This window comes from Ranitomeya variabilis, chromosome 5, assembly GCF_051348905.1.
Source record: "Ranitomeya variabilis isolate aRanVar5 chromosome 5, aRanVar5.hap1, whole genome shotgun sequence".
NCBI lineage: Eukaryota > Metazoa > Chordata > Amphibia > Anura > Dendrobatidae > Ranitomeya > Ranitomeya variabilis.
This window is the reverse complement of record NC_135236.1, coordinates 160,232,400-160,247,525: the sequence shown is the minus strand read 5'-3', so window position 1 is coordinate 160,247,525 and position 15,126 is coordinate 160,232,400. Positions and strand designations below refer to the sequence as shown.

General features: G+C 39.2%; 1 protein-coding gene across 6 annotated transcripts in view; it reads left to right on the top strand.

The window, feature by feature from the left end:
• NTRK3 (neurotrophic receptor tyrosine kinase 3) overlaps positions 1-15,126 on the top strand; it is a 1,046,838-nt gene that overhangs the window by 400,784 nt on the left and 630,928 nt on the right. For all 6 annotated transcript variants that reach the window (XM_077263445.1, XM_077263443.1, XM_077263444.1 and 3 more), the window contains exon 5: positions 8,908-8,976. In XM_077263445.1, coding sequence (XP_077119560.1) covers positions 8,908-8,976 — 69 coding nt within the window. The remainder of the gene's footprint in view (positions 1-8,907; positions 8,977-15,126) is intronic.

Sequence of the window (15,126 nt, the reverse complement as noted above, 5' to 3'; positions counted from 1 at the left end):
GGCACATCAGGGGTTCACCAAACGCGACATGGTGTCCCATCTCAATTCCAGTCAATTTTGCATTTAAAAGTCAAACGGCGCTCCTTCCCTTCCGAGCTCTACCATGCGCCCAAACAGTGGTTTACCCCCACCTATGGGGTATTGGCGTACTCAGGACAAATTGCACAACAACTTTTGTGGTCCAATTTCTTCTCTTACCCTTGGGAAAATAAAAAATTGGGGGCAAATAGATCATTTTTGTGAAAAAATATGATTTTTTATTTTTATGGCTCTGCATTATAAACTTATGTGAAGCACTTGTTGGGTCAAAGTGCTCACCACACATCTATATAAGTTCGTTAAGGGGTCTACTTTCCAAAATGGTGTCACTTGTTGAGGTTCCAATGTTTAGGCACATCAGGGGCTCTCCAACTGCAACATGGCGTCCCATCTCAATTCCAGTCAATTTTGCATTGAAAAGTCAAATGGTGCTCCTTCCCTTCCGAGCTATGCCATGCACACAAACAGTCGTTTACCCCCACATATCAGGTATAAGCATACTCAGGACAAATTGCACAACAACTTTTGGGGTCCAATTTCTTCTCTTACCCTTGGGAAAATTAAAAATTGGGGGCGAAAATATCATTTTTGTGAAAAAATATGATTTTTTATTTTTAGGGCTCTGCATTATAAACTTCTGTGAAGCATTTGGTGGGTCAAAGTGCTCAACACACATCTAGATAAGTTCCATAAGGGGTCTACTTTCCAAAATGGTGTCACTTGTGGGGGGTTTCAATGTTTAGGCACATCAGGGGCTCTCCAAACGCAACATGGCGTCCCATCTCAATTCCAGTCAATTTTGCATTGAAAAGTCAAATGGTGCTCCTTCCCTTCCGAGCTCTGCCATGCACCCAAACAGTGGTTTACCCCCACATATTGGGTATCAGCTTACTCAGAACAAATTGTACAACAACGTTTGGGGTCCATTTTCTCCTGTTACCCTTGGTAAATTAAAACAAATTGGAGCTGAAATAAATTTTGTGAAAAAAAGTTAAATGTTCATTTTTGTTTAAACATTCCAAAAATTCCTGTGAAACACCTGAAGGGTTAATAAACTTCTTGAATGTGGTTTTGAGCACCTTGAGGGGTGCAGTTTTTATAATGGTGTCACACTTGGGTATTTTCTATCATATAGACCCCTCAAAATGACTTCAAATGTGATGTGGTCCCTAAAAAAAAATGGTGTTGTAAAAATGAGAAATTGCTGGTCAACTTTTAACCCTTATAGCTCCCTAACAAAAAAAAATTTGGTTCTAAAATTGTGCTTATGTAAAGTAGACATGTGGGAAATGTTACTTATTAAGTATTTTGTGACATATCTCTGTGATTTAAGGGAATAAAAATTCAAAGTTGGAAAATTGCGACATTTTCAAATTTTTTGCCAAATTTCCATTTTTTTCACAAATAAACATAAGTTATATCAAAGAAATTTTACCACTATCATGAAGTAAAATATGTCACGAGAAAACATTGTCAGAATCGCCAAGATCCATTGAAGCATTCCAGAGTTATAATCTCATAAAAGGACAGTGGTCAGAATTGTAAAAATTTGCCCGGTCATTAACGTGCAAACCACCCTCGGGGCTTAAGGGGTTAAGGTATTAAAATTGCCAACATTTATGACAATAAAATGAGGTTTGAAGTTATTTTGTGGGATTATGCTTATATGTAGCTTGCAGTGAGTTCTGGTGAAAAAAAAAATATGCTTAATTTTAATTAATGTTAACTGTTTTGGCGTTTTCATATTTTTCTAGTTCTGATCTATTAGAATAGTTTTACACAATGTTTTTTTTGTTTTATTTTAAACTTCTGAATTTAATTCAAACTGTGAGATTAGCCAAAAGGTACCTGGCAGCGACATTCTTATCTCGCTACAATAAAAAAAAACATGTGCCGAAAGATCTGTTGACAGGTATCTCATGTGTATGGTAGCTTAAGGGTTGAGCTGTAACCTGCAATTCCATATTGACTTTTTCTCTAGACATAAGTAATGTGAGATCCACCATCAGACTACAGTATGTCATATGAAGCTGCTTTATCCTAGCTCCTGCTGCTCTGCTTGTTCAGGTTGGCTGCTGCGTAGAAGCAATAGCCCAGCCAGATCACTGTATATGGAGGGCTTTTTTCATTTTTATCAAGGATTGAATTAAATCACTCTGATTGTCAGGGATTGGTACATAAAGCCAATACCTCACAAAGGTGGAAAAGGACAGCTAAGTGAATTACTTTTTCCCTGGCTGACAGGACGGATTTGCCTCTGCACGTCTTGTATGTATATTCTTGAAGCACCACTCCAGTTTTTTGTTTTTTTTAATTTTATTTTACCACAGGAGTGATGTTACTAATCGAAGTTCCCTGCACCTCGTATTATACTTCTTTATCGGCGCCGCTCCTGTCGACTTCTGCTGTTTTTGACGGGATGGATCTCTCCAATGGGCGACCTGGAATTAACAAATCATTGTAAGGCAATGAGAGCCAGAATTAGGCCTGAATGAAGGTCTCATAGACTTACACTGAGATTTTGGGACCGTTACCAGTTTGTCAAAAGTCACATTGCAAAATGGCAGCATGAAACAGGAGTTCCGCCGGGAAGAGCTGAAGACAGCAGCTTGTAAGTATAATACTAGGGGCAGGAAATTTACATTGGTGACTCCACTCCAGTGCTAAAAGTAAAAAAAAAATAAAAAAAAATGCTACAGTGGTGCCTTATTAACTCTTAAGTATACATGCAGTAGAATATATTCACATGTAGTTTTTATGACAGTGCTTTGCGGCAAAGGCACATGAATAAGTCCAAAGATGAGGTGACATATCAGTTTTCCTTCTTTTTGGTTCCACAGTAGTGATGAGTAGTGTTGAGCGATACCTTCCGATACTTGAAAGTATCGGTATCGGATAGTATCGGCCGATACCCGAAAAATATCGGATATCGCCGATACTGATACCCGATACCAATACAAGTCAATGGGACTCAAGTATCGGAAGGTATCCTGGATGGTTCCCAGGGTCTGAAGGAGAGGAAACTCTCCTTCAGGCCCTGGGATCCATATTCATGTAAAAAATAAAGAATTAAAATAAAAAATATGGATATACTCACCCGTCCGGGGGCCCCTGGACCTTACCGATTGTAACCGGCAGCCTCCGTTCCTAAGAATGAGCAGTTTAAGACCTTTGATGACGTCGCGGCCTGTGATTGGTCGCGTGAGCGGTCACATGAGCGGCACGCGACCAATCAGAAGCCGCGATGTCATCGAAGGCCCTTCACGCGCTCATTCGTAGGAACGGAGGCTGCCGGTTACAGCGGTAAGGTCCAGGGGCCGCCGGAGAGGTGAGTATATCCATATTTTTTATTTTAATTCTTTATTTTTTACATGAATATGGATCCGATTCCGACTTCCGATATCACAAAAGTATCGGAACTCGGTATCGGAATTCCGATACCGCAAGTATCGGCCGATACCCGATACTTGCAGTATCGGAATGCTCAACACTAGTGATGAGCGAATATACTCATTGCTCAGGTTTTCCCAAGCACGCTCCGGTGGTCTCCGAGTATTTAGGACTTCTCGGAGATTTAGTTTTCCTTGCGGAAGCCGCATGATTTTCAGCTATTAGCCAGCTTGATAACATGTGGGGATTCCTTAGCAACCAGGCAACCCCCACATGTACTCAGGATGGCTAGCAGATGTAAATCATGCAGCTGCGGCAAGGAAAACTAAATCTCGGAGAACTCACAAATACTCAGAGACCCCCCGAGCGTGCTCGGGAAAACCTCATCAACGAGTACACTCGCTCATCACTATTCCACAGCTGTGTTTTGCTCAAAATACAATTTTTTTTCCAAAGATTTTTATCCATCTTTGTCCTATATTTAACAATAAAATATCGTATTGTAAAACTCTTTATCTAATACTTTCCAAATTCCTGCCCCATTAATCTAGTTTTATGCTAAATTATTAAAAACAGTCAATTTTCTAATTACAGTGAAAGAGAACATATTCATCTCAATTAGTTAATACTGCAGGGTATTCTGCTGTCAGTTATTGCTTTAGTAGCCGGACATCGTATTCCTGATTTATATTGGAAATCATTCTAAGGGTTTTTTCTTCTGCCTAGTAGTGCTGTACTCTAAGGCTATGTGCCCACGATCAGGAAATAACACAGCTTTTGATGCAGTATATTTTCACTGTGTCCAAACAGCTGAGTTCATACACGCAGTTAAATCCGCATGTATTCACTGAACAATGAGGATTTACCGCATCCAATACGTTCTATTGTGGAAATTTCTGTTGAGGAGATAGGCGTCTCCAAAACAGAAACTGACATGCTGCGGCTCGTAAACCCGCACCGTGGGTAAGTTTACGTAGCGTCACCTAGAAGCACAGTGGGCATGGGGCATCTATAAATCCCATCCACTGTGCTTGTATCGTAGAACGCAGCGCTTTGGATGCAGCACAGATGATCTGCTTCCAAAACGCTGCTATTCCTAATCGTAGGCACGGAGCCTTACATGCTGTTTCCATTGGAAGCCATTGCATAGCTCGTCTACTGCCTTTTACACTTCATCTTATTTTGCTCGTTTCTGTTAAAATTAGTGACGCTTGATACCATTCTTCACTCCTCTCCTTTCATATCACTCACGTGGCTACTGTATGTTATATTCTTCTTCAGTCAGTGCTGTATATGGGATTCTGCAAATGAAATCCTCATTTTATGTCCCTGTTCATTTGCGTTCACTGTCTTTCCCAGCACCATATTCATGGCAAGGAGCATGTCTGACATCCTCCAGAAGATTTGCTAATATCTGAGAAGTTACAGTACATAAACTTCTGTAAAATTTTCAGCAGCTTACTTTTTCGCAGTGCTGCAGCAAATGGAGACTCTTTATTATATATCATTGTATGGAGAAAGAAGAGGCTAAAGAATTATGACAGATCTTGGAAATGTTTAGGGCCCCAATTCATCATTGCCTGTATGCCTGGTATTTGTCTAGTTTTGTGTGATTTGCACTTTTTTATCTACACTCAAATCATTATTCTGTTTGAACCATTTTTTAGTCAGTTTTATGTGTGCTTGCCTACTTGTATCTGCTCTGTGAGTGGAGTTTATAGATACCAGAAATTTTCACCTAATTTATCAACTGCAACTTTTGAGGAAAGTCACAAAAATTGGAGCAATTCATCTCCAGAAAACCCCTGTATTAGCCAACAAAATAGTCAATGGAGGAAAATACAAAACAGGCCATCTGTGATCAAATGACTAAACACAGGCTATTATTATTACTAAAAGCTCTGTACCCACCTGACTGCTAAATATATAATGTTTCAAGTTGTCAGAAACTTACGATGTCTATTTTTTTCATTGTTTTCGTCCTCTGCCTTTTTGCTTTGTTTGCCGGACTACCTCTGTTAAAGGAAATCTGTCACCAGGTTTGTGCTACCTCATCCGATAGCAGCATGATGTAGAAAAAGACCCTGAATCCAACAATGTATCATTTAGTTTACTGAGAGCAGCATTTGTGACACAGAGTTTTTAGATGTACCATGTTGCAGAGCTTTGAAAGCTGCCCCACCTACACCAGGCTAGGTATACACATTGTGTATTTAGAGTGAACTGCCTATCATAGGAGGGGCGTGGTCAGACCAGGGCTCACACGAGCTCTAGTCTGGGCAGTGATCATCTCCAGGTGATAAAACTTTCATTGCATTGAAACAACAGCACACAGCCTAGTAAGTGAAATCTATGTTTCAGCCCTTACCTCATGGTGTTCTCAGAGCAAAAACTTGCTGACAGGTTCCCTTAAAATTGTGAGTGTTTCAAAGTAATACTTGTGACCATAGGCTTGAAGTGGTAAACTGCAACCCACTTAACCCTTTGAGCAGATTGTACTCTCCTGTATGTCCATTATTTGCTGTACATGGACAGTTTCACTACACAAGTCGAGCATGTGTGATCACCCTGTACAGACAGAAACGGAGCTGGTGGTGCTATACTGCGCATGCTACAAACAGGGCTGCATGAGCATGTTATTAAGGCTAATTACAGCAGATGACATTAAAGTTTTTTGGGGGGAGTGATTTCTTAGGAAATGTTTATTTTTGGTAAAGGTTATCATGATAGCACAGCTAGAAGTTCACAACATGTGTACAATTAGCCTTGATTATGATAACTTAGTGACTACCATGCACCCATCAGAGTAGATACTGCTTGAAATCCTAAGAATAGATACATAGCCTTGTCCATACTTACTAGAGTTTAGATTTTCACTTGTAATTTCTCTAGGTATTCAACTTCAACTTTAAGGTGCAGAATTTGTCAACGGAACTTTCTGTTGTGCAGTTGCTGGAATAAAGATCTAGGACTTCAAAACACAATACATTTTCCTGAGATAAAATTGTTTTGACTTTCCAGTCCTTAAAAACTATCATTTGAATGGAATGATTGATGCACTTTTCAGAAATTTGGAATATGTTTTCAACATGACTTCAAGCATGTAATTGAAAGGTTTTACAAAAAGAATATTTTGCAAAACGTGGCGCCGCACTATTGTATCACGCTCTTTAGAAGCTGTAGTTATTCCAGCATTGATCTGGGGAATGCAGAAATACTTTCAAAGCTAAATGAAGGTGCAAAGAAAATCAGCCATTCAAGGACTGATTAATTTAAAGTTATGAGGAGCATTTTTTGGCCTTGGAGACACTTGGAGTTCTTTATCTGGTTTCCAAATTCTGAAGATAATGTTGATCTGGTAAAGATATCATTGTGTTATAAAACAACTGTCTTCTAAGATTTTGCTCTTAGCACCTATTGTGCTGTGGTTTCTTCTATGCATGTTTGAGTCGGGTGCAGGCACTTTCCTCTGCAAATACTGTCAATGCCGGTGACGCATCTGTCACTTCCTTAGCGCCATAATTATGAATTCGCACTTATATCTTTGTAGTAAAGATTTTTCATAATTAAGGAAGGACTATAATGAAATGTGTATAATAGAACTTGAAAGTTTTACCAGACTGGAAAATCGGTATGGAGATACCATCATCTTCTTATTGCATTCTTGGGCAGAGACTGTTATTCAATACTTGCTTTGTATCAGTTTCCTTCCTTGGATTAAATGAAATGACCTTTGATGAATGAGAATAATTGCTTAGTAGATTAACTAGATGTTCATTAAGATATAGATCTAAATGAAATGCATTTATGCAGAAGACAGGTCTCAGGAATTTTTTTTTTTCATGTAATATTTTAGGGTAAGTGACAAATATACATAGATATTAGCATCAAACCCATAATTTTTCGTTTTTTTGTGCTCTCTTTTTACTCTCCTTCTTTCAAGCGTTATAAGTTTTTTGTGAGATGAGTTGTAGTTTTGAATGACACCATTCTTTACTATTTAATATACTGAAAAAAAGGGAAAAAATTCCAGATGTGGTGAAATAGTGAAAAGTAAATGCGATGCTGCTATTGCCCTTTAGGTTTTCTCGTTTATGGCTTTTGTTGTGCAATAAAAATGATCTGCAATCATGACTTTCCAGGTCAGTACAATTGAAATGATACAAAACTTGCAAGATTTTTTTTAATATATTTTAGTGGTTAAAAAGATTTCAGAATTTTGTAAAAAAAAAATAATTTGTTTGTTGAGACCTGTAATTTTATTTTTCTGTTGATGGCCCGATTTGAGAGCTCATTTTTTTAATTGTTTGCCTGACGGTAATTGATACGATTTTGGGGTATATATGTTGTTTTGGTTGTCTTTCATTGCATTTTTTGTGTGCAATTGTGGTGATGTGACCAATAAACAGTAATTCTGGAACTTAGATATTTTTTTCCTTTTGGTATTTACCGCATGTAATAAATGTTTTTATGGTGTACTGATTCGGGCAATGACACATGCATTTTACACTCATGCTTGATGGTATTTGCTTTTTTAGCCAGACACAATAGTGCAGTCTCCTAGTACACCGGCTTTTTATTTGTCTGAGAACGACTATGCTGTTACCTAGATTGCCATGGCATGCTACATTAATGGCGCAATATCGATCAGGTGAATAATACATCTGTGTGCATACACATTTTCATATGCAGCCGACATCCTCACACTGCTTCATGCGACTTCATGACATGCATTGTGCTGTGACATCATGATGTCGCAGGGCCTAGAAAATGACAGCGGTGCTCAGGAGATTCTGGGCCTAGGGTGTTGGCCACCATATGTCTTTCTGCCACAGACAAATTGACCAGGGGTCAGAGCTGGGTACGATGACTCTTTTTTATATATATATACATGTTCCATATCGGCCAATATAAGGTATTTCAATCAAGCGCTTGAAATACCTTAGAAGACGTCTGCAGCTTCTGATTGGTCGCGTAGCGGTCGCGTGACCGCTACGCGACCAATCACAAAGCAGTGACGTCTTCTAAGGTATTTCAAGCGCTTGAAAGACCTTAGGTGACGTCACTGCTTTGTGATTGGTCGCGTAGCGGTCACGCGACCGCTACGGACCAATCAGAGCGCAGTGACCTCATCTAAGGCCCTTCAAGCGCGCATTCTTAGGTACAACGGCTCCCGGTTACGGCGGTAAAGTCCAGGCTGCGTCGGAGAGGTGAGTATATCCCTATTTTTTATTTTAATTCTTTATTTTACACATTGATATTAATCCCGATACCGATTCCCGATACCACAAAAGTATCGGATCTCGGTATCGGAATTCCGATACCCGCAAGTATCGGCCGATACCCGATACTTGCGGTATCGGAATGCTCAACACTAGTGGCAAACTATTAAAGCATTGCTCATGAAGATACTGCTCATTGGATGTTCCTTTACATGATTAGTAAAATTTGATTCTCATTTCTTTTTTATGTATCTAGAAATCTTTCTGGAAATCGACTGACAACGTTGTCTTGGCAGCTTTTTCAACACCTGGAGCTTAATAAATTGTAAGTAAAATTGATGTTTCTAGTATTTTTTTTTATTTTCAACTCATTTGCTATGATGTCATAACTTTTGGATACTGATAATAAATCTGATATTTAAAGCGGTATTCCAGGGAGATAAGACATTTTTGCACTGAACCTGCCCTCATAAACTATAAAGATGAGATGGTCAGTGCAGTTTTAGAATCTTTATAACCCTTGTAATTCTGGGTGACAGGATCTGCTCCTCACTGTTCCCTCCTCCCTTCTGGGTCATAACATCATACACCAAGTGCTGATCCCCCCCCCAGTGAGTAACAGCCAGCCTGAGAAGAGGGAAGTGACCATGCCCCCTCCTCTCTGCAGAAAATTAGTGATTATTAGGAGACTGGCTGATAACAGAGGGCAGCTACACACTAAATGCCCCAAACAAAGGGGAGCAGTGCAGTAAAAAACAGCTTCTGTCACACCAGCCCCCTGATAATGTCTCCCTGTCTGCATCCTGAGGTGAGGGGGCATGGCCTGCTCACTGCTAGTAGCCCTGCAGTAATAGAGATATTATCAGGGGGCTGGCTGCTGCTACTAAAAGCCAGGAGCAGGCCATGCCCCTCACATCGGACTGCAGACAGGGAGACATTAATATGGGTGTGACAGAAGCTGCTCTTCACTGAACTGCTCACCCCTCTATCTGGGACATTACAGCAGGGCGCAGTGCCCCACTGTTATCAGCCAATCTGGTGATAATAGCTGTCACCCTGCAGAGAACAGGGGGCATGGCCACACCCCTTCTTCTAAGGCTGGCTGTTCCTTACAGGTGGGAGCAGCACAAGGTGTATGTTCCAGATGGGAGGGGGGAGCAGTGAGGAGCAGATCCTGTCACATGAAATTACAATAGTTATAAAGGTCATAAAACTGCACTCAAGAGGAAGTAAATCCCGGCACTCACATATTGAATGAATAATTGCTGTTTATTCCAGTGCAGATCCAATTAGGACATTCAGCCCATCACAGGCTTTTCTCAACAATCTAAAATAAAACTGCACTGACCATCTCTTCTTTACAGTTTCAATGTAGGGACCCTGCAAACATTTTTTTTACCTCCCCAGAGTACCCCATTAAATGGGGTTTTCACAATTACAAAGTGCTTTTAAAAACAAGTAACTTTGCAATTTGCGATTAGAAATCCTCTCCAGTCTCAACAATGTAGAGATTTTCAATTTTGTAGTTTACTGCTCTTTGCTTAGACTACTTGCCAGCACTGCATCTAACAGAGGTGGTCCTTCTTCTAGGTAAACAGTGCAGCATTTACAAGTTCTATTCTATAGGTCTTGTAAATGCTACTCTGAACCTCACAGGGTTGCTGGCTCCTACCAGTTTAAGTACCATCTACCCATATAAATGTAGGCTGTCAGCCTAGGAGAGGAATCACATTAAGTTAGGTTCTCAGCAAAGAGGATCGCCCTGTTGTGGCTTCTGGGCATACATGAATTGGCCAAATTATGCACTAGGAATCTTTGTTTTTTCCTTTTTTCTAGAGCAGTAATGCAATTCCAATTTCATACTTCATATTTCATGTTTCCATGCTATTGGTCATTGTCAAAGTTCTCAGTTCTATTGTAAAATCTGTACTCAGTGAAGACAGACCTTTACATTACTGAAGCAGAATCTTAGTAGTAATTGCCATCTCCTATGTAAAATGGAGGGAAGAGAAGGAGAGTCGGAGAGACAGAGGCAGAATTCCCCCCTCCTGCTTCCCTCTCCTCTACATAGGATCTTATCAGCACCAACTTCCATCTCCTATCTCAGTAAAGTAACAATCTGTCTTCACTGAATACAGATTTTACCTGTGAATTGAGAATTTTGAAAATGAATGATCAGTCCAGGAGTAGAAAGAAGCAGATTTATCTGATAAGATATATTACAAAGTTGCCTATTTTCACATATACTGTTAATTTCTGAAATAAAAATGAAACACAGTAACTGTTGTCATAAATGTTTCCTGGCCATAAGTCAATTACTGGACGTCCCACTGCTTTTTACTCCATTGTTAATCAGTGATCTGGTAGTACTACTATGGGGAATAGAAAGCATTGCTCATTTTTGAATCTAAATTAAAGGGTGGGCTCCATAATGCATAAAGAAATCTTTGTAGTCTTGCTAGCAATGTGATGAAAATACTAAATGTGGAACGCAACTTTATAGTAATAACTCTACCCAATACTGCACCAATATGGCACTTGAAAACAAGTTTTCTAAACAAGACCATTATTTAGTATGGTCCAGATAGAACCCAGCTTTGAGTAGCTATAGGTATTACCCTAGATAAAAAGGGACTTATAGTCTGTTCATACCTTTCTTTGTAATTTCAATTTTTATGAAAAAAACCCCACTCATTAATTATTTCTTATATACAGTATGAAACCATTGCAAATTCCCTCAATTAACACAATAATCCAACATTAAACAAACTCTTGCCATCTTCACCCACTCATGAGGTGCGAGAAAGGGAGCGGATGGAACAAGAAAGAGGAAAACAAAATCTTACGAAATGAGCGAATTCGTAGACCAAGGGTCGTTACTGCCACAATATCCTTGTGCCATCCCACTCACTATTAATAGGTGAATTTCAAAATCTTTAGCTGAAGTACATTGAGCTTGCAAGATAAAAATATTCTCCTTAAGGACTGTAATTTTTCAAATATTTCAACTTCTAAAAGCTGCCAGTGTAAAAAGAAAATAATGCTTTCAATAATGTTGGCATCAGACTTCGTTGTTGGGGGCACTTTCAAAAGTAGTTGATGCCATTAACTTTAATAGTCTGTTGCTTAGCAGAGCTTTTTCAGCCAATTTGTCACTGAGCCATTTAAGCACCTGCAATTTTAGAGATCCCCTGAGATATCTCTTATAACCTCTTTAAGATATAAAGACCTCTTTGACAGGAAAATAAAGGCTTCTGGATGCAGTTCCCTGAATTATTGATAAAGCGTTGAACACTTATTTCAAAGAATAATTGGATGTTAAATCAATTCTATATTTCACAAGCGGATATTGAACGGCTTTCTGATGTTGTTGAGTAACACATGAGATAAGAAAAAGTGGTCTTCTTGGAATACTTACCCTATTGCATTGATTTTTCTATACATTAAAAATGGCAGAAATGTATATGTCAAACAACTACTATTTAAAGTTGATTGGTGGATTCTTTGTTGGCAACTTTTTTTTTGTTCAACACAAAAAGTTCCATGAAAGAACTGTATTACACAAATGATCCTCTGCTGTATATCTCATTTATAATTTAATTGTGAGACTATCAGCTAAGAAAAAGTACATTTTATGACTGAATCAAGCTAATATCGACACAAACTGAATTTCATATAAACTTAAAATATGTTTGCCCTCAAAAATCTGATTTTAATTGAGAGAATTATAATAGCAAACATTATTTTGCCGCTTTGCCAATCACAACCATAAATGAAAATAATAAAGAATCTTCTTTGTTCGATGGGTAAAATTGTAAATGTGAATGTAAATTCTTCTTTTAATTCTTGTCCAAGTAGGAGGCAGTGATGAATAACCATATGGGTGTTAATGCAATGTCTGAAAGCTCTTGGCCAAAGTGTCCCACATCTTAGAGCATTACCTAAAGTTTAAGTGCAAGATCTTAAAAAAAAATGTGTTCGGTGCTCCTCAAATGCTGTGAGTCTTTGGTGCTCCTCAAATACAGTTACAGCATATTGTTTGAAAGAAGGCCATAACCTGTCATCTGGTTCTGGATATAAATTTATATGTGTTCTTTCTTAAGTTTCCTATTAGCTCTAAAAATCCTAAAATAAGTCAAAAGAAATCTCACAATCTGTGAGTGGGATAAAATCTTAAAGAACATATATATAGACAGGACAGCTCAGTCATCAAAACCAACACATTTTGACCAGAAAGGTCTTAAGTTTTCGACAAAGATTAACACCCTCTGGCCAAAATGCGTTGGTTTTGCAGAATGGGCTGTCCTGTCTATATTTATGTTCCTGATATAAATATGAAGATTTTTGTCCACTCTCGGGGTGCTGGATTTCCTTTCACTGGTAATATCTGAAAAAATCATGTGAGGAGGATTATACTGCAAGACTGATGAGCTGGAATGCCCATTCTCTATATCCTAAAATAAGTGGAGCAAAATAATCAACTTAAAAAATAAAATAAAATAAAATATGATTGGGATGCTGTTTTGTTCTATGTGGCTGTGTGAGAATCTGTCAACCCTGTATCATGAGTAATTAGATAATTTTTCAAAGCCTCTCTAGTAAACTCAGATCAGTATTTCTATAGTAAGTTACATTGTAAAATTCCTGTAATAAAGAGGATTATTACATTGATAAATGTCTCTTAAAATGAACCTGTCAGCAGGATTTTGCTAAATAAACTACAGGCATTGTCAGGTTGGCAGTGTTAAACTGATAAAATGATACTTGGGGTTAAGAAATATGTCTTGTGGTTCTTGTGTAATCAGTGTTAGATGTTTTCAGTTAATGATAAGCCCGTGCTCTGGGGGGGACTGCAGGCAGAGTCTTATCTTCCTGCTCTAAGCCAGAGAAACCAAGGAAAGATCTGCCCACAAGCAGCTCCATAGCACAAACAGTATGTGTCTCTCTGTCTCTTTGATGAGGAACATGTTTATGCTTCGGGGCGGCCTGTGGGCAGCGCTCTTCTTAGTTTCTCTGGCTGAGAACAGGAAGATAAGACTCTTCCTACAGTCCTGAGACAAGAACCACAAGACAGATTTCTTCACCCCAAGTATAATTTTAATCAGTGTATCTGCAGCAACATGACAATGCCTGTAGTTTACTTAGCAAAATCCAGGTTCGCTTTAAAGTAAAGAACTGCAATGAAACTCAACTTCATTCATTTTTGAAACAGCTGCTCTAGATATCTGCTAAGTAATTCTGTACATTTGTATCTGAATGTGGAAGATACTGCATCATTGGACGATCTCCTCCTAATCTTCAATTCATACAAAATTTTAACCTCTTTCTGACCACGGACGGGATAGTACATCCGAGGTCAGAACCCCCGCTTTGATGTGGGCTCCGGCGGTGAGCCCTCATCAAAGCCGGGACGTCAGCTGTTTTGAACAGCTGACATTTGCCTGCAATAGCGGCAGGTGAAATCGCGATTCACCCGCCACTATTAACTAGTTAAATGCCACTGTCAAATGCTGACAGCAGCATTTAACCGGCGCTTCTGGCCATCCAGCCGGAAATGAGCACATCGCTGACCCCCGTCACATGATCGGGGGTCAGCGATGCATCAGAATGGTAATCAGAGAGGTCCTTGAGACCTGTATGGTTACTGATCCCGGCTAGCTGTGAGCGCCACCCTGTGGTCAGTTCTCATAGCACACCTGCAATTCAGCTACATAGCAGCGATCTGATGATCGCTGCTATGTAGCAGAGGCAATCAAGTTGTGCCAGCTTCTAGCCTCCTATGGAGGCTATTGAAGCATGGCAAAAGTAAAAAAAAAGTTAAAAAAAATGTGAAAAAAATAAAAAAAATATAAAAGTTTAAATCACCCCCCTTTCGCCCCATTCAAAATAAATAAAATAAAAATCAAACCTACACATATTTGGTATCGCCGCTTTCAGAATCGCCCAATCTATCAATAAAAAAAAGATTAACCTGATCGCTAAATGGCGTAGCAAGAAAAAAATTTGAAATGCCAGAATTACGTTTTTTTTGGCCGCCGCGACATTGCATTAAAATGTAATAACGGGCGATCAAAAGAACATATCTGCACCAAAATGGTATCATTAAAAACGCCAGCTCGGCACGCAAAAATAAGCCCTCAACCGACCCGGGTATTGGAAAATGGCGCGATCAAAAGTACAACTTGTTTCGCAAAAAATAAGCCCTCACATGGCCATATTTATGGAAAAATAAAAAAGTTATGGCTCTGGGAAGGAGGGGAGCGAAAAACAAACATGGAAAAACGGAAAATCCCAAGGTCATGAAGGGGTTAAAAGGAACTTGTCACCCCCCAAGGCGTTTTTAAGTAAAAGAGCCACCTTCAGCAGCACTAAGGCTGCATTCTGTGAAAGTGGCTCTTATGTTTAGCATCCCTAGGAATGCTGAAATAATTACTTTTATAAATGGCACGATGCCTCTATTGAGTCCAGGGGTACG